Genomic DNA, 19,697 nt, shown 5'->3' with positions numbered 1-19,697 from the left:
AATGTGAAGGAGTTTTTTTCCAGTGGAATGGGACTCTTCGTGATGACATCACTAGGTTTTGTGTTCTTTCAGGAGAGGTAACTTTTAAAATGAGAGCCTCACAAATGGCTGTACTTACCATTCTTTTGAAAATGCTTGATAACTGATGTGTAAGAAATTTTAAGCACTTTTTTTCTTGGTTGAATGTTGTAAGAAAATATTTTGATAAAAACCCCTTAGGGGGCTAGAAATATATCCAGAATTAGTGGATATTTTGGGTTCTGCAAATGGCATTTGGTGAGCTATTGGCTGACAGAGCATACTTAACTCTTTTCTAAATTTATTAATCTCTTAAATTTTGAATAAGCACCACAATAGTAATCACAAAAGGTTGTAGTTCATGCTTAAGGCCCAGCTCACATAATGAAATGTATATGCTTTTTCTAATCTATATATTTATTATTCCTTCCGTAATTATACATTTAGTTTTGTGTTTCTTTGGTCAGTTTGTTTCATTTTTACTCTGTAATCTTATTTCTGATTAAGAAGGCTAGTTTTAATTGCTATTTGACTTTTGTGTTTTGGTGTTTGTGTTAGTTATATTTTGATTTTTAAGCCTCGGGTTATTATACACAGTCTTGAATTTAAGTTATTAAAAGTTGTTGAAATCGACTGGACATTGGAGCAAAAGTTTATTGGAACTTTCGATGCCTTCTGTGTTGGAAGTATTTTGAGTGCGAACAAACACTATCATTTATACAGTGTTTAAATGATACATTCATTTAAACATTCCAGTGCTACAATTTTAACCCAAGAAAGGGAAGCTCAGATGGGACTGGAATGTAATAGCCCTGATATGTGATTACTTTGTTCAGTTCTGCATGTTCAGTTCTTCACATCATCACTGGTGCTTGCAAAATATGTTCTAGACCTCTTGGAAAATTTTTCTGAAATCCTTCTTTCCCTAAACACACACAATCTTTGGCAAAAGGAATTTATTTCTAAATAGTATAAAGGATAATATTCGAACTAGGAAAGAATAGAACACTTTTTAATGCTACAAAAAGAACTAGCTCACAATGCCCCTCTGCTTTTTAAAAATCATTATCACAGATTTTTATGAGATGTTCATTTTGAAAATTGTTTAGTAAAAATGTTGCAATATCTAAGAAATGTTATTAGTTCATTTATGTAAGTTAAAGTGCATGTTAGGCTAGATTCCTTTGATTGTCTCTGAGACAGTTCTGTAGCCTAGGTCTGGGTCATTATTATTAGACTCATTTTTCTTTTATCCTGTAAGCAGTAAAAACCTTCATTTTAGACTATTTTTAAGTATTACTAGGATTGTATATCAACACCTACATCTTTCCCTGTCTTTTTGGTGTTGTTGTTTGTCTGTATTTAAAGTATAGGCTTTTTGTAGCTATTCTTAGTCCAAAGTGCTATAACAATTATTTGTTAATGGGCCAGGGTTAGCAAATACAGTACCTCAGTACTGGTGATACTTATTTGCTATGATTTGCCAGCTTTTGATTCTGGAAACACTGTCCTCCTTTTTTGGTTCGTTTCTTGCATGTCCTCAGTTCCCATCGCATGACCATAGGTTTGTTTGTGTAAGCACAACACTTCCCTAACCATATACATATTTTTATTTTTACCAAACATAAACACTTGGCTTTTCCCAAGAGTAATGCTCATGTTCATTTATTTTATGCTAATTATATATATGAAAGCCAGCGACAGTAACCAAAGGGACAGATCTTTCCAAGGATTCTAGGACCCAAATTAAATACGTTTTCATACATTGTGTCAAGCCATTTTTCATTTTTATGTAATGATAGTTAATAATTCAAACAAGAAGACTTCTGAAGAAATGTTGAATTCATGGAGCAACTTTTTGGCTGTCTAGAAGTCAGTATTTTCTTGTATAATTTTTTGTATGTACACATTTTATTATATTTTCCTTTAAGAAGGAACTACTACTATTTTAGTAGACACCCAGATATAAATAATACTTTACAACAGTGGAAACATGTATCTTTAAAATTTTGCAGCTTTTGTTTTCCTCAACACTCTGACTTGAAAGCACTAACATTTTGTGGGAAAAAAAAATGAAACTACAATATTTCCTCTAAATACTACCTTTTGCTGTTATTCACCTTTGTATAAAGACCCTCTCTCAAATGACTAACAACAGATCCATAGTAAAGAAGATTATTATAAATTGATGAGAGTGAGGCATGATGGCACATGCCTATAATCCCAGCCCTCTGGAGGCTGAGGCAGGAAAATCACCATGAGTTCCAGGCCAGCCTAGACCACATAGTGAGTTTGAGGCCAGCCTGGAATACCTAGGGACAGCCCCCCCTACACCAAAAAAAAAAAAAATCCAATGAACAAAAAAGAAAGTAACGCAGGGGTAATCCATTGATGCTTATGTGAGAGTCCAAGTCTGACCTGGGCCTTTCTGTCCTGAGTCCTCAGTTTAGACGAGACAGTGAGTACAGACTCATAAAGATGGCTTCCTGATTCACCCAGTTGATAGTTCCTGAGGGTCTTCTTTATTATCTCCAATGACACTCCTAAGGAACCAGGTATAATTGTCCCTAGCTTCTCAGAAGAAAATATAGAATTTATTTTTCCCCATACAACACGATTTAATAGTGCGGATAAGAATATCAACTTAGCATACTGGACACGTGAATTAAATCACTATCTGGGAGCTGTCTTGGGAATTCAGTGCTTTGATACTAATTTACAGACGAACCTTTAGAACTCATAATTGTTCACAAGTTGGGGATCATGATACCTTTTGATTGGTTGATGTATTTTTTCTAGTAAAGGGGGAATGTCCATTTGAATTCAGAATTAGTTTATCAGGATGCTCTTACTGAGCGGCAAAGCATCCCTTACCCCTACCTCTCATCTTTCTTCTCCCTTCTGCTCCCATCTCTCAATCATCTTTTCTTACACAGAGCTCCTCCACAAAAGCATCACCTCCATAACCAATCTGGAAGGCTGGGTCGGACACCCCCTGGACCCCGTGGGTACTCTCTTCAGTAGCCTCATGGAAGCCTGCCACACTGAAGATGAAAACTTCCCTGGCTTTTCAGATTTTACAGGTAAAGCCACTGACGTCTGTCTAGTTTTCTTTTCTTTATTTGAGTGGCATTAGCCTTCACTTCTCTTTACATTGTGTTTTATGAAGCCACCTAGTTAACAGTCCTGTGGTCAGCAAGAGAGCAGGGAAAGAGCATGTTGTACTTTTCAGTCAGACTTCCACAGGCTGGAGAAGTCAGCATAACAGCTGGCAGCATGTGTAAAAAACCTAAAAATATGTATTCCCTTATCACTAGGGATTCTACATCTAAGGATTTATTTGTATTTATGACTGTTTTCCAACATAGAGATTAAAAAGTAAAGTTAGACATCATAGAATTTAGAACTATAAAATTTAATCTAGTTGCTTTTTAAATTGGTCTTGCATTAAAAGTGACTTAAATATTTTGTCTACTTTAAGACAAGTATTCAATGCCAGTTCAGACTGCTCTACATCACACATTCCTTTAAAATGGTATGTTGAGATTTCCCTTTGACCCTTTGAGAATTAAGAATCATCCCCCAGAGCAGACTGCATGGGAGCAATGGCAAGGTCCGAAAGGAAGCAGCGCCCACCTGTTGTTGCTCTCACTGGCTGGGTGAACCTGGGTAACAAAAAGCACCTTGACATTGAAGTACATTGTTATATTCTCTATTGTTTTCTTTATACATCTCAACATTGTAAATAAAGTATGGAAACTATTTTTTTAAGTGCCAATCTTTAAAATATTAATAACAGTTATAGTCATCATACAGTTTTACTACTGTTTAATTAAAATCTTTTCTTACCACTAAGGGTTCTTAATATCATTCGTTTTTGGATTTAGTTTTCTTTGGTGACTCATTTTCAGTGAGAGAAAAATACTTCTAATATTCTCTCTTCCAAAGCATACACATTTAATCATTCATGATCACTTTTAAAGATATTGGGGAAGTCTGTACTTTAACCTGAAATACATGCTTTCTCTGAATTAAGTCAATAACTCATTTACTAGTACTGAGTAGAATAAAAGTTTGTAACTATCTAAGTACCTACAGAAGTAGTTTAGCTCTGATTTCTTTCGTGTCATTTTACAGAAAACATGGGACAGTGCAAGTCTCTGGAATACCAGCATCTACCTGCACACAAATTCTTAGAAGAAGGGGAATCCTACTTAACCCTGGCTGTGGAAGTAGCCCTGATAGGGCTGGGGCAGCAGCGGATCATGCCGGATGGGCTGTATACCCAGGAGAAAGTTTGCCGGAATGAGGAACAGCTCATTTCTAAGCTTCAGGAAATTGAACTGGATGACACACTGGTGAAAATTTTTCGCAAGCAAGCAGTCTTCCTATTAGAAGGTAGCTTGATGAATAAGTTTTCCACTTAGCCAATTTGATTTAGGTGCCCATCCTTATTATATTGAGAGTACTGTGTAAATGCATTTAATATGGTAGTTATGCTGATTGATAGGATCACGAACTGTCAAAGACATGTTCACTGTCCCCAAATAAAAACGTACAAAGTTTAGGTTTGTATCACTTGATTAAGCATGTCATGTAGGGGTAGCCTATGCAAAATTAGTCCCATTTAGTACCATAAACTTTATATGCCTGAGCTAAGTGTAATTTTCATATCTAGTGAATTATTACTGGTAGCCATGCTCCTATTTGCTTGATCAATATAAAGTAGAAATTTGTTGGCATTCGTGCAAATAACTGGCTGTTACCTGACTTTGTGTTTTTAATAAGTCATGCGCACATGTAACAAAGAACTGAAGACTATAGCAGTGAATCTCTATGCTAAAATTATTTCACAGGATTCATTAGGCATACCCCAAGGAAAAAGTTTCAGAGAATAACTCTTAATTAGTTTCAAAGGATAACTGTTTAATTTTTTTTAATAAAGTCATGATTTAAATGGCCCCCCAAAATTTGGCTAATGCTATTTTTCAGATTATTTTTCTCAAAAAGGTAAATGAAATCAGTATAGTGACCTAAGCTTTATGCAAATGTGGGAGGTGTCTGATTGATAAAATTGCTTCTTTCTCTCAAGTATATGTGTGTTATTCTGGAATTTTTGTGTGTCTGTGTGATTGATAGGCTGATAATGATAATGTATGGTATTTTCATGTTCTGTACTGAATTGTTACATGTGGGAAGGGCTTTAGAGAAAATAGCATTTTAAAACCTCCTTTATTTGTCCAAAGCTTAAGATCTATTTGAAAGAAAATATTTTCTTCAAATACATTATACATTTGTATGTTTTAGAGAGTGATCTTGAGATAAAGCATCTTAATAGCATGCTTTTATTTTGGTAAACATTTCTAATTTTAACTTTTTGAAACTCCTAAAGTTTATTTTGCTTTGTTTTTCTTAACGTAAAAAGCCTATTTTGGCAAACTTGAAGAATTATGCTGATTATTGAATTCCTTTTTTTCAGTTTCCTTTCATACAGTTCTTTTTTATATCTAACCAAATAGTTAAGCATAAACTTTTTGAATGCTGCTTGTCATTAGCTGTACTACATGACTTGATTTCCATTATACTAAAGTTTAGGAACAGGATATGTGGTTTTCAGAGTTGGTAATGTGTGATACCTGTTTATCATTTACCTTTCTAAATATGTGTCCATGTTCATTATTCATGAATATTTTTTAACTTGTCTCAGTCTTTGATTAGTCCACCTCTCCTCAAACCTTTCTCTGAATGTTCTGCCTGAGCAGAGGCTGCTGTTGACACATCTTTGCCTCTTCTTTCCTGGCCCTGCAGAGCTCACCCAGAGTGGGTGGGCAGGACTGGAGGTGGTCTAGTGGCAGGCCAAGGGACTGCTTCTATAAACTCCAAAAAGGAAGAGCTTCATGAGTGAGCAGGCTACACTGGGGCACGAAGCTCTCCATGCAGTTGTACTCTTTGCAAATTTCAGGAGTAAATCAGCAGGCGTGGATACCAGAAGAAAGGGAGCTGTAACCTGTATTGTTGCTGAATGTTAATCATTTCTGGCCACAGTATTGGATAGATGGTTGGCATACTAGAATAGCACCTCTGGGAAACCTTAGCGCCAGTTGTCAGTTTTTTGGTTTTTAGCACCCTTGAGTCCAGGATTTATTCCAATTATTAATCCACACCTGATTCTGTAATACCTGGCTGAAAGGTTTGTGGGAGGTATCATAGAGAAGTGGTAATTATGTATCCTAGCTTTCCTTGAATGGTGCAAAAAACATAACTTGAGGACTTAATAGGGAAACACCGAAAGAAAATGGAGAAGAAATGAAAAATATATATAAACTGCAAATTTCTCACGATTATTCCTTAAATAAAATAGAATTAGTATCTGAGCTCTGACTGTATTAACAGATACCACAGACTGGGCAGCGTAAATGACAGACATTTATTTCCCACAGTATTGGAGGCTGGGAAGTCCAAGTTCAAGGTGCTGGCCAGTTTCCTTCTGAGGAAGGCTCTCTTCCTGTCTTGAAAACAGCCACCTTCTCCCTGTACCCTCACATGACAGAGGCAGACTGAGTGAGCTCTCTGGACTCTCTTCTTAGAAAGACACCAAGCCTGGTGGATCTGTGCCCTGCTCTTAGGACTTCATTTAACTTTAATTACTATCATAAAATCTCTGTCACATCTGGGTTTGGGACCTCAGCATATGAATTTGGGAGAGATGTACACATTTAGTCCATGGCAGTAACTTAAATACTGTGGCTTTGTTACATGAACTGAAGGTGCAAGTGTAATGCTGTGTCTACTTTTGAAGAGTATCAGATCACCTAAAACATTTTTAAATATCTTAAAGGAAATGATTAATAGATGTGCTAAAATTAAAACTTTATGGTGGATGTTAGCTTGTCTAAGTGAAAAATAACTTACCTATATGATTTTTCAAAGTACTTAAATAGTGAGTAATTTTAAAATAGTAACCAAAAATTGCATTAAAAACAACTTCTATTGAAAGCATCTAGAATGTGTCATGTTCCTACCCACACCAATTCCAGTAACCCCTTCATCTTTTTTTTCTGAGCTGTATTTCTTGCATTCTAAACTCTTTGCCAGACTGATTTTTCTCATGGAAAACAAACATATGATTATATCCTCTGAGCAGTAGTGTCATGGTCCATAATTCTAGAAATCATGAACTAGATGTAACCCAAAGGTGACGTGGAAACTAATTTATTAAATATTTTGCAGTAACTAAACTTCGAAGTACCTAAGTGCAGAGTGATTGAACTGACCACTGTGGTTTCCTTTTCAAAATTTATTTTAAAAGTCCATGTCTGTCAGAATTTACTAAGAAACGAATTTTGATGGCTTAAATATAATATTGTTTTTAAAATTGGCTTCTTGTGGCCCCCAAAGTGGTAGATTTCCAGTTATATCCTTTTTTCCTTTTGTTTAGTGTATCAAATGGGTAACTATTTCTATTAATCACTTGTGGGAATTAGTGTCTGTTTCTGCTTATCGGGAGCAATAGCATACATATGAAGTTTGTATCGAGAGCCATGGCTCAAGGTCCTCCCATACCTCTCCCCGTGCGGCAAAGCACCCTGTTCTGGAAAGCTGGCATGTCTGTGCCCCTTGAGGGTGTGAGTGCAGTAGCAGGTTCCACAGTAGACTCCAGAGTCCTCTGTAAGTTTGCAAGTTTCCATGCTCAATTGTGACACATGGAGAGAGAGGTCACACTCCTTTCTTTGAGGCCCTTAGCCCTGTGGTTCTCACCTTAGCTGTGGCACAGTGCAGCAGTTGTTCATGATGTCAAGTCTCTGTTGGGTACTATACCCTGTAGAACCTTGACCAAGAATTTTATTCCTTTCTACATATCACTTAGGTTGAACTTTTAACTAGATCAGCTTGTATATGTTATAGTTTACATAAAAATTTTAAAATATACTTTATAAGAAGTATTAGTTCACTTCTTAGGAATGTAAAATGTATATGCTCTCTTCCCACAGCCGGACCATATAGTGGTTTAGGCGAAATAATCCATCGGGAGAGCGTTCCAATGCACACATTTGCCAAGTATCTCTTCACTTCTCTCCTACCTCATGATGCTGAATTGGCATACAGAATTGCACTGAGAGCAATGCGGTACGTATTCCCAGCCCGGCTGGGCAGAGGCGAGCCAAAGTTCCCACTGGGCAAAGGCTGCTCACCGACTGCACATCCATTCATGTTTTTTGTAGGCAGCAGAAAAGCTAGATATTTATTTATGTTTCTTGGATTGTTGTGGAGGTGATTTGCTGTTTTCATTTTGTTTTAAAATAAGTGAAGAATTTATACTTAACTGCTATCACACTTACATTCATCCTTGCTTTTCCCCCATTCTGTTGATGCTAGAATCTGAGAATAGAGTGCATTTCAGGCTATTGTAACCATAAGACAAGTGAAGCCTTCCCGAATGGCCATTTTGAACAAATCCCATTTTTGAAACCATGGTAAATAACAAATATACTTGACCAAATATAATAATCGAGGGAGGCCTTTAAACCTGCTATGATTCCATATTCCACCTGGGGTGCAGCAAGACGGTGTTGGCAGCTGGGAAACGCTTGTAACCAGCTGGAGGCCAGGAGAAGATGGGATGTGTATCTAGTAGTGGGAGGACCCATGAGTGTTTCCAGCCCCTCCTCAGCCCCTCTTCCATAAGGACAATTAGAATATATTCTCTGCTGCTCACCTTCTTACTCTCACCTATTTTTTAAAGTTTGTTCACTAAATAATTGTTTTATCATGAATATGTTCAAGGTAGACACTTCTTAATTGAGTTTAAGATTATATTTTTAAATCTTACACATAACCTACTAAATTGTAAGGACCAACAGGGTATGTATACCTTCCTTTAAACATCATTGTTTTCTCTTTTCCATTTCTAAAAATTAATAAAAGCCTCCTGTGTTTCTAATGGAAAGTACATGTTAGACACCATTATAGTTAACTATTTAAGAACAAGCCCTGTATAGTCCCAGAAGCTTGAATATCTTGAAGAACAGTGTGATCTCATAAGAAGATTTTCATCAAAGATTCTGTATCTGTAATCAGTGTAAGAGTCAAAACCAAATCCTTGCCTATAAATTGCTGGTGTTCCCAGAGTTACTTTAAGTGTAGCTTGTCCCGATCAGCCTAGCCTGTATCTATCTTACATTTACAGTGATAGGGTGATGTGTGTGCCTGTACACCTATGTGTCAGTGTGTTTTAAGGCAGACATCCTTTAATTTGGCATACTTCCTTGGCAACATGAAATCTTAGTAAACCATTTGAGAACCCTTATAAGTACTCCTGTTTTTAAAGTACCAAATATTAGTATTTATAAAAGCAACAGTCCCACCAAATTGCTTGAGTCTGCTTGGTTTGTATTATAGAGCATATTTTTGTAATAACTAGATCCTATTCCCATTTTTGGAAGCTGAAATAGAAGTTGCCTTGTGGAGACAGATGTTCTGTACTTGTTCTTATCCTAAAAACTCTACTTATGTTTAAGGAAAGGATGTTAATGTTATGATGCCACCAGATGCTGTTGTTACTACCACTGGTAGAATATAACGATGAACTAGCATAGGGCTTCAGTGTGATTCTGGCTTGTGTAATGGTATCGGCCAGGCAGAAAGCCTTGCTTTTCTAATGAATGCACAGAATCCATTGACATTCTCCTGTGGTTGCTGCAGAGGCAGCCTCTTCATGGGGGAAAGCAGCAGGGTACAGGGGAACCGTTTTCTTCCTTTCTCTTCCACCTGCCTTGACTACCTCAGCCGCAGGCCTCCACAGAGGGAGGTAACAAAGCCCATGTGACCTGCTCCAGGGAGCTGGGGAACAGGAAGGGGAGGCTGTGGAAGAGTATCTTCAGCTCTCACCTTCTCATCTTTCCAAGATGGTGACCAGTTACCTCTCTAGTGGCTCTTGTAAGATCTGCCACAATTCTTTTGAATTTTTAAATAAGCTAAGTAGCAGCCTTGTAAAAAGTGTTATTATTTAATTGCCTACCTTGCCACCATTTCCAGTGCTAACGTCTCTTTATCCGTAGATGAAAGTGAAACAGCAGCTGCTCTTAGCTGGGGTCTGGAGGCCAGCATTCCTCCCAGACCCTGCTAACTTCTGGTCTCTGGCTTAGTTGACAGTCCTTGATAGTGATACACTTAGATGCAGGCCAGTGTTTTGATTTTTGTAATGGAATTATTTCAGTTGCAACTACTTTACTGATCTCTTTGGTACTTAACATTTAGAAGAGATCACTAGGCATGTCCTTTGTTTTTGAAAACTGTCAATTTTGTCAGCTTATTCAGATAGATTGAAAAAAGAAATCATACAGAATTTGTACAAAACTATTAAGGAACAGATGCTTAGTGCAATTGTGGTCATTTTCTCTGGGATACCAATAGAACACATTTTAACTTCAAATTCCTGCAGTCGTAGGAACTACAGGATTAGAAACTTGTGAGAAAAGAGGTTATTTTTAAACTTCTCCTTTTATAGGTTAAACTTATTTACCTGAGCTGCCTACTGGTTACTGACTGTGCTGTCTCAGTCTTAAATACCCATTTTGCTATCAGTTTTTGTTGATTTTTGTTTTTAATGAGTGATAAAATTCAACAGTAGCAGGCAAACCTCCCGATTTGGGTTTCAAAGTTCATCGGTGTTAAATATCTTAATTTCCCCAAGTGTTGTAGTTTTGTGAATGATGTTAAATAAAGGAAATCTCTTAGGTTGCAGTGATGAGCATTAACAAAGTGACTTCGGGCTCCAGACAGCAGTGGGTACTATACCAGCTCTTCCTGAACCAGGGGCCTGAACAGTGGCCTTCAGCATCTACCCACTGCTCTGGTTTTGCCAGCCATGCCTGAGGCCAAAGTCATACGCAAGCATAACTAAAGGTCCCTTTCCTTGTCTTCTTGTTATAGGTTACTAGTATTGGAATCTACTGCTCCAACGGGAGACCTCACTCGCCCACACCACATTGCATCAGTTGTTCCCAACCGATACCCTCGTTGGTTCACTTTAAGCCACATCGAATCCCAGCAGTGTGAGCTGGCATCCACCATGCTAACTGCAGCCAAAGGTACTACATTGTCCAGAGTCCTCATATTTATTTGCTTTTTTTAAAGGGTCTTTTTTGAAAATCCAATTCTCAGCAGTAGTATTAATATCAGATGAATTGTAAAGTGTCCTTTTCTCCTATGTTAGCTTCATGTTTTGCTCATGAGGGTAGAACAGGTGCTACTCACTTGCACCTGGCAGTTTCCTTATTTACCAGTATCATTAAACTTCCTGCTGGCATGTTTAGCTTAGGTGCCCTGCCAAAGAAGGTAAATGGTTGAGATTTTAAAAACAGATCAAAAGTTTTGGTTACTTTTTTTTGTCCTTGAAGTATTCATTAAGAAGGCCTAAGTAAAAACTAGTAGAGCATGTGAATTCTGGTTGTGTGTGCTCTTTATTCATTGAGGTGTAGCTCAGTGGACCTTTCTGGGAAGCTGAGATTCATGGACATTGAAGTAACTGTGGACGCATAGTTGTAACATCTGGGCCATCTGTGGAGATGTCAAGTAAATTGTACTTTACGTTTTGTTTTTCTCCTTGTTTCCCTCCCGCTCTGCGTGGGGGGAGGGGTTGATATGAGTTTTTTGTTTATTTTGCTTTGCTTGTATTTGATTTGGTTTGCTTTGGGTTTCCCTTGTTCATTTGTTGCAGGAGATGTTCGGAGGCTGGAAACAGTATTAGAATCTATTCAGAAAAACATTCACTCCTCATCGCACATTTTCAAGCTTGCCCAAGATGCATTTAAAATTGCAACTCTCATGGACAGTTTGCCGGACATCACTCTTTTGAAAGTGTCTCTAGAGCTGGGCCTGCAGGTACATGGCCACTGGTCTCTCCTGGGGTACTAATAATGGCTGATTAAAGATACTTCTGGGGTTGTTTGTGTTTGTTTGGGTTTTTAGTGCATGTAAATGACTCTTCAGAACACAGATCTGTTAGATTTCAGGAGAGCACTGTATTTTTATTTCAGTGTTGTGGTCAGTTTTGGTGAACTGACTGCTGTTGGAGATACAGGGACTATACATGTGGTTGGACCAGAGTCCAGTATCAGATTTCGGCATGATAGAATACCAGGAACATTTTCAGTTAGTCGTACTGGTAGATGTGTGCTTCTTTATAGTTCTGGAACAGATTATGGTATACATAAACCAGGAACTGGAAATTATATAAACCAGGAACTGGCAAGTTTGTTTCTACTTTTCTCATGAAGTCTCTATTAATGTTTTTAATTTTTATCATCTAAAACATGATGAAAGAATTTGTTGTACCCTCATTACCTAAAGTATGGGGGATAGAATGTCATGATTAGATAACTAATTTAGTTTTCTATTATAGATTCCTTGTAGTGATTATATTATAAAATTTAAAGAATTCGATCATTGGAAAATAGACTTACCACTGTACCATGCAGTTCTGTGTGAGTAGAGGGTATAGGAGATTACTTTAATTAAGCTATAGAATGATAATTTAGAAATTTCTTTTTAAAAATAAATTCTTTGAAAAAATAAATTCTTGTTCTTTGGCTTATTTTTGTTATCATTTGCCTCATCTTAAAAGCATGATGCAGAAAGAAAAGTTAATGTTAATAGTTCTGGGTAGATGGCTGATCAGTGCAAGTGTACTCCTGCATCAGTCTTCCCAGAACCTAACAATAATCTCATGGGGCCTTTGAGGCTTTCAGGGTGTTATGTCACTGGATGTTTTAAATCATAAAAAGTGAGCAGAATAGGAAGAGGGTAGGTAAGCTCATCTTGGGACTTTTTATTAGAAAGTGATAAAACAAAATCAGATTGCTGAGTTTGCCAAAGATGATACCAGAAGTACCTGAAAGAAATACCAGAAAGTAGCAGCCAGAGACTGAAGAAGTAACTACAATTATTGTTTTAAAAATACTTCTTTGTCATGGAAAGTTCTTTGTTTAAATTAATTCACAAGAAACATCACAGACTGAACCGTGGAATATTAAAGCTGGGTAGAGGAAAGGGCCTGGACTGTGTCTAAGGCTCTGGCTAGTTCTCAGATTTTTCACGTGAGAAGAGATTGAGTGACTTCCCAGGATGCCCAGTGAGCTCAAAAGGAGAAGATCATGGGCCGCCTCCTCCCAGGAAGCAACAAAGTCAGGGGGAAACCAAGGGCAACCCCAGGTGCATGTGCATATCTTTGCTATAAATAAAGTGCTGCTGGAAGTAGAGAATCTGCCTGGTGCTTTATACCTTGGAATTCAATGTTTTCTTTTTCCATTAACTTAGGATAATCTTCCGTGTTGTTTTTCTGCCTTGATATGATAGGTTATGCGAATGACACTGTCAACCTTAAATTGGCGACGCCGGGAAATGGTGAGGTGGCTGGTGACATGTGCTACTGAAGTGGGTAGGTAAACTCTCCAGTTTTCCCTGGTACCTCATGGTAGGATTCACCCTGTCATTCACAAGTTATTGCTCTGTTATCTTGACTTCTCCAGGACCCTTGTTTCTTCCAGTCCCTGCAGGGCCTCCTATCCTCCCACCCTCTTAACCCAGCCTCCATCTACACACTTGCATTGTTCATCTTCTAAACTAGTATGTGTGTGGGGGGGAGGGCAACTTCTTAATAAAATGGGATATATCAGTGACTAAATTCTTTTTATTCAGCTCATTGGTTATGAAGTTTTTCCTCATGAGTATCCAGCAAAGAAATGACGATGTCTGGGTGTAGTTTGGTAGTCTTTCAGATGTGTGAGAGACTGTAGCTGGCCAGAAGATGATCCCAGTTGTTTATAAACTTTGTGAGGCCCAGCAGCCTATTGTTTCCCCTCTGCTACACTGGATCAGTACCAAGAAAAATGCACATTCCCAGCAAGAAGGCAAGGCAAATAAAATGGTGGCTATTTAAGATAAACATTGATTGAACTTGCTTTTCTTTTTTCTTTTCTATTCTTTTTCCTCCCTCTTTCTTTCATGCTTTCTTTTTCTTCCTTCCTTCCTCTTTGCACTGGAAATATATGGATATACACCTCTTGCTGAGAAGACACTGCCATCCCAGTGTTTAGATACTGACACAGTAGATTCTATAAAATCATTCATATTTTTTTTAATAATGTGTCACATTTTTTTATTTTGGGGAATGGGCACTTAGTCTCAATATAGAAATGATGTTTAGGTCAGAAATTACCAAAGCGATACAAAGGTAATAAAAGTTAGAAACTGCTGCACAGTTCTCTCTGTGACTTAGAGCCTTCTCTTCAGATCATGCACTTTAAGGATTTTCCTAGGTATGGCACATGTAGAATTTTTGTACTTAAGATGATTAAAGACCTTTTTAGCTATTGCCAGCAACTGAGTCATCTGTAGATCCACTTCTATTCTATTCTTTTTCTCTTGATTGCAAGTAACATTTTCTTCTTCTTCATGTGTCTTAAAATTTTGTATTGTATATTCTTTAAACTTGAACACAGAAACACCATATGGAGTCCCTGTTTGGGTGAATGTTGTACTTCTGCCTCAAGTTCTCTAGTGGGTAATTCACAAGAGGCCCCAGTGAACTTGCATTCATTAGCAGAAAGCCATTGTCTGAAATGGCAAGCAGCACAGTACAAATACCAGCTATCAAGAGGATTGCTTCTTTATTATAGGAAGTTCATGTCCCTTTCAGGCATTTCACTGAGTAACAACCATAATAACCTTATTCTAAAAGGTTGCTCCCAGGCACCACACCTTACAAGATTTCCTGGCTAGCTCGTGTCCTGTGGTGGTTAACAATGTAAGCATCGATTACAAAAGTGACAATGCGACCTCTAGCCAACCTCCTTGTCACAGGGCTTATTTGTGTTCCCCGCAGGTGTTTACGCCCTAGACAGCATCATGCAGAGCTGGTTCACTCTCTTCACTCCCACCGAGGCCACAAGTATTGTTGCAACCACCGTGATGTCCAACAGCACGATCGTCCGTCTCCACCTGGACTGCCACCAGCAGGAGAAACTGGCCAGCAGTGCCCGGACACTCGCACTGCAGTGCGCCATGAAGGACCCGCAGAACTGTGCCCTCTCTGCGCTAACCCTTTGTGAAAAGGATCATATAGCTTTTGAGACGGCATACCAAATTGTCCTGGACGCTGCTACCACCGGCATGAGCTACACACAGCTCTTCACAATAGCACGGTACATGGAGCACCGCGGGTACCCCATGAGGGCCTACAAGCTGGCCACCCTGGCCATGACCCATCTCAACCTGAGCTACAATCAGGACACGCACCCTGCCATTAATGACGTTTTGTGGGCCTGTGCACTTAGCCATTCCCTTGGTAAAAACGAACTGGCAGCTATAATACCTCTGGTGGTCAAGAGCGTCAAGTGTGCAACGGTACTGTCAGACATTTTACGCAGATGCACTCTGACCACTCCAGGCATGGTGGGGCTTCATGGCAGGAGGAACTCGGGCAAGCTCATGTCACTGGACAAAGCCCCTTTGAGGCAACTCTTGGATGCCACAATCGGGGCCTACATCAACACAACGCACTCCCGTCTCACACACATCAGTCCTCGGCACTACAGTGAGTTCATAGAGTTCCTCAGCAAGGCCCGAGAGACCTTCCTCATGGCGCATGATGGACACATTCAGTTTACACAGTTTATTGACAACCTGAAACAGATCTACAAAGGCAAAAAGAAACTGATGATGTTGGTCCGGGAGAGGTTTGGCTGACAGAACCTGTATGAATGGGGTGAGGGGTGGGGATGGGAGGGGCGGTTTGTTTTTACTTGAGCCTGCCTTTGTACCCTTTTTAACTTAAAGAACAGAGCCACACCGGTATTATATATGTATAGGTTATTGCGTTTGCAGACTAAATTGTCATGTTGTGAAAGTTTGTGTGTTTTTAAGTTTTTCCCTTTTTCTTTCTTTGCTTTTATTTTTTAAATTCTTTTTTTATTGGTTTTGTATGAGAGAGGTTAAAAAAGTTTGGTTTACACTGAGTATATGTTGTCAAGTGGCAAAAGTCCACATAGCTCTCCTGTTTTCTGTATACGTTCACAGCCTCAAAAAAAAATAATTGAAATGGCTTTAAAAACCAAACAGACACCTCCATCCTGTGATAAGTACCTCGAATGGATTCAGCTTTACTCCTGTGTAACTCATCTTTACATTTTCAGCATATTTAAACAAACCAACAACATGAAATACTAGTAGTGAAAAGGCTGACCCACGTGGCTTTGCAGTGCTGTTCGTCCAGAAGCATGGCACACGATGCTTGTGCATGTGGAAACTTAGCGACTGTCAACATACATTCTCAGGGATTTATCCAAAAAAATTAAAAAAAAGAATGAGAGCATTTATTGTACTGTATATATATTATAGTATATGTCTGAATATTGAAAATATAACATTAACTAATTTATAAAAATATTCTATGTAATGCAAAATACTTGAAGCTGCAGTAGCTTGGTTTTAAACAAAAACAAAAAAACTGAGAGAAAACCTACCAGAAGGACTAAAAGTGCGCCTTGCTTCAGGGTTGGCTCAGGTGGTGAACTTCATGCTGGGCATCTGTGCAGAGCCACCTTTTGGATTGCATGGTTGGATTGAGCTCTATTGGGAGAAATTATATATGTATATATATTTATACAACTTATGTATACATATATATATGTATACACACAGACACACCACCAACAACCACTACACCACACATGCTTGTAACAGGCACTAGAGTAAAGAAGGACAACAAAATACACAGCCAGAGCAGCAAGCCTTAGCATTAAGAATATTCAGTATGCCGGAATTGGGGTTCGTGCCTCCTAGCCTAGGAAACTTAAAAGAAATATCCTTTTGACACAAAACACAAAATGTTTTCCAAAACAATTGACATATGATACATTACGCCTTTGCAGTGAGCTAATAATAAGCTAACCTTTGTGCACAAATAACATTATATATATTATATATCTATTCTGCATAGGTATTTTGACTTTGTGCAGGACAGAAAGTTGTGTAGGTATGACTGTTCTACTTTTCAGTTTTCTTTCTTTTTTTTAAGATATATTTTATTTTCTCTAGAATTACTCAAACAAAAGCAGCCTTCTATCTTGCCTTGTCTTAATGCTTTAAAATAACCAAACTGGAGATCTAACTACCAAACTGTTCATTATATTATTAAAATACCAACTTTGGTTACAGTATAGTGTCTTTACTTTAGCTGATGGTTCTGTAACCTTGTGCTTTTTAAAGCAATGTTTATGTTTTGGTGCAAAACTTGTCCAGTGTCTCTCGTTCCCTTCATTAGAGAACATGCTAGAGGTATGTTTGTAGGTATTTTTGTTTAGAACTATTTCATGCGCTCCATTTTATTTATTATAATAGGTAAAAAGAAAAAAAAAGGTTGTACTTCATCACCCATGTAAACATGCTCATGAAGTTGAAAGTAATTAAGATTTGATACACTGATATCAATTTATTTATGTAACTAAATCACTGTTTTATAAACTTGTTAATGATCAACAATTTTTGTTTTGATTAAAATTAGTTTTTTGAAAGTTGATTCTGCGTCCTTTATGGTATATCTCTTTCTGCCCCTGAATTTGGTGATAACAGTGTTTAATAGTAGATCTATTCATTCAGTTAAAATTTCTGTACTGTCTTCCAGGCACTGATCGAGGGCCTGGAGATATGATAGAGAACAAAACCAGCCCCTCGATGTTACTGTCTACTTAGTGGACATGAATCAGATAGTTACAAGGATCAAACACAAGACAGAATAGCTGGTTTTTTTCAGTCTGTGCACTAGGTCATCCCTCTCTAACTAGTAACTATAGTATGCTTCATACTTGGTATACTTAATAAATACTAAGTTCAAGAGAGGCTTTTGTTTGTAGTGGTTTAAGAGGAAATGACGTTATAAGGGGTAAGTTCTACATATGCAGTACAGTTATATGTACCTCTTCACCACTTTGAAAGGTCAATATGCAAAAGGTTCAAATACTTAGGTGTGCGTGGGGTCCCCATTTTCATCTTAACCATTTTAAGTGTGCATTCAATAAAGCATCTTTGAATTATTGTAAAATACATCTTCAGAAATTCCCTGTCTTGCACAACTGCCACCCCCGCCACACACACACCTCACATCTGGTAAACACTCTACTTTCTGTCTTCAAGTATTTAACTACTTTAGATACTTCCTATAAGTGAAATTATACAGTCCTTGTATTTTTATAACTGGCTTATTTCACTTAACAAGTAACAGGTTCATCCATGTTGTAGCACGAAATAGAAATATTTTCTTCTCTAAGGCCGTGTGGTACCCCGTTGTATGTATAACATACAGCTCATTTTTATTTATGTGTTCATCAGTGGACATTTGGGCTACTTCTACATCTTGGCTCTTGTGACTCATACTGAGAACTACTGTGGATGCAGCCGCTTGGAGACCCTGCTTTTAATTCTTGTGGACGTATACCCAGAAATGAGACTGACATATATATATATATATATATATATATATTTTTTTTTTTTTTTAAATATTCTAAAAGGTTTTTTTTAACATGTAATCTTACAGTAGATTGCAAATGTCATGAGGTTAAGCCAGTAGGTGGAAGTTAAAATAAGTGAGTCCATGGTGACATTTAAAATCCCATTAATGCCAAGTAGAAATAAAAATAAAAAATAAAATGGCATGAGGTTGATTCTTTTTTGCAAGTTTATTCTTAGTTTTGTGAAAGTGGACATTGCCTAAGGACAAATGTATACTTGTGTAGATCATTGAAATAGTGAGATATTTCATAATGAAGGAGACTGCTAAAAAGGAAGGCACCAAAGAAAGAAGAAAAGGCCCTAGAAGTAGCCAAGACTTTGACATCCTCTTTGACAGAAATTAATCAGTGTTCATTAGCCGAATTGGGATAGATCTTTAGAAGAGAGATGGCGATCAGAATACTTGCCCACCCCATTTTAGTCCTTATGCCTGAATCGCCATACCTTAAATTCTCTGGTCAAATAGACCAACTCATTTGATATGTGCGTGTTTTCCTAACTCCAGTGGGCTGGTGCTAGAAAAAGTCCAGAGGTTGTCAAAATTTGAATAGCCAAAGTAGAAAAGTAAGCTTAGATAATTTAATAACAAAAGAATGCGTCCCCAACTGGGACCCAGACAGGAATTCTGCATTTCAGTGCTCTTTTATTTAGGATTATATTTGAGAATAGGAGCTATAATTTTGGAAGGGAATGGATTTAACTTTCAAATATTAATGTCAGTTGGGCAAAACTTAACAGGTCACTATAATCACAATATTATAGTACAATATAGTAGCAAAGGAGCACTGAACTTTTTCTAAGTTGCTGAAAAACTAATTAGATACAGCTGAGAGATAAACAGTCAAAAGATTGGAAAACACTAAGTGATCCAACACATTTTAGTAAAATGCGACTGAGGGAAAAATTAAAGATGAGCTGTTTTATACCAATATGTACACTAGTTAGTTTATGCAAAAGAAAGCAGGTACTGGAAGGATTCTAAATGGTTCATTCCTCGAACTGGTGCTGTGTGATACACGTGGTTGTAGACAAGACAATCCAGAGCAAAAAGCCTATTCTCAGCATCGATTCTACAGGGAGGGAGACCTAAATAATAGACCAGCTGGTGGTGG

The 19,697-nt window shown here is 37.8% G+C and overlaps 1 protein-coding gene across 1 annotated transcript in view; it reads left to right on the top strand.

Moving 5' to 3' along the window:
• The window catches only part of Zswim6 (zinc finger, SWIM-type containing 6), a 178,759-nt gene extending 161,163 nt beyond the window's left edge, over positions 1 to 17,596 (top strand). Inside the window, exons 8-14 of the mRNA XM_005392647.2 lie at positions 2,955 to 3,101; positions 4,156 to 4,416; positions 8,010 to 8,145; positions 10,951 to 11,108; positions 11,738 to 11,901; positions 13,375 to 13,456; positions 14,903 to 17,596. Of these exons, the coding sequence (XP_005392704.1) occupies positions 2,955 to 3,101; positions 4,156 to 4,416; positions 8,010 to 8,145; positions 10,951 to 11,108; positions 11,738 to 11,901; positions 13,375 to 13,456; positions 14,903 to 15,765 (1,811 nt within the window). The 3' untranslated portion in view covers positions 15,766 to 17,596. The remainder of the gene's footprint in view (positions 1 to 2,954; positions 3,102 to 4,155; positions 4,417 to 8,009; positions 8,146 to 10,950; positions 11,109 to 11,737; positions 11,902 to 13,374; positions 13,457 to 14,902) is intronic.
• Positions 17,597 to 19,697: the final 2,101 nt, after the last annotated feature.

This window comes from Chinchilla lanigera, unplaced genomic scaffold (assembly GCF_000276665.1).
Source record: "Chinchilla lanigera isolate Chin_1 unplaced genomic scaffold, ChiLan1.0 scaffold00045, whole genome shotgun sequence".
NCBI classification, from domain to species: Eukaryota; Metazoa; Chordata; class Mammalia; order Rodentia; family Chinchillidae; genus Chinchilla; species Chinchilla lanigera.
This window is presented reverse-complemented; position numbering and strand designations above follow the sequence as displayed.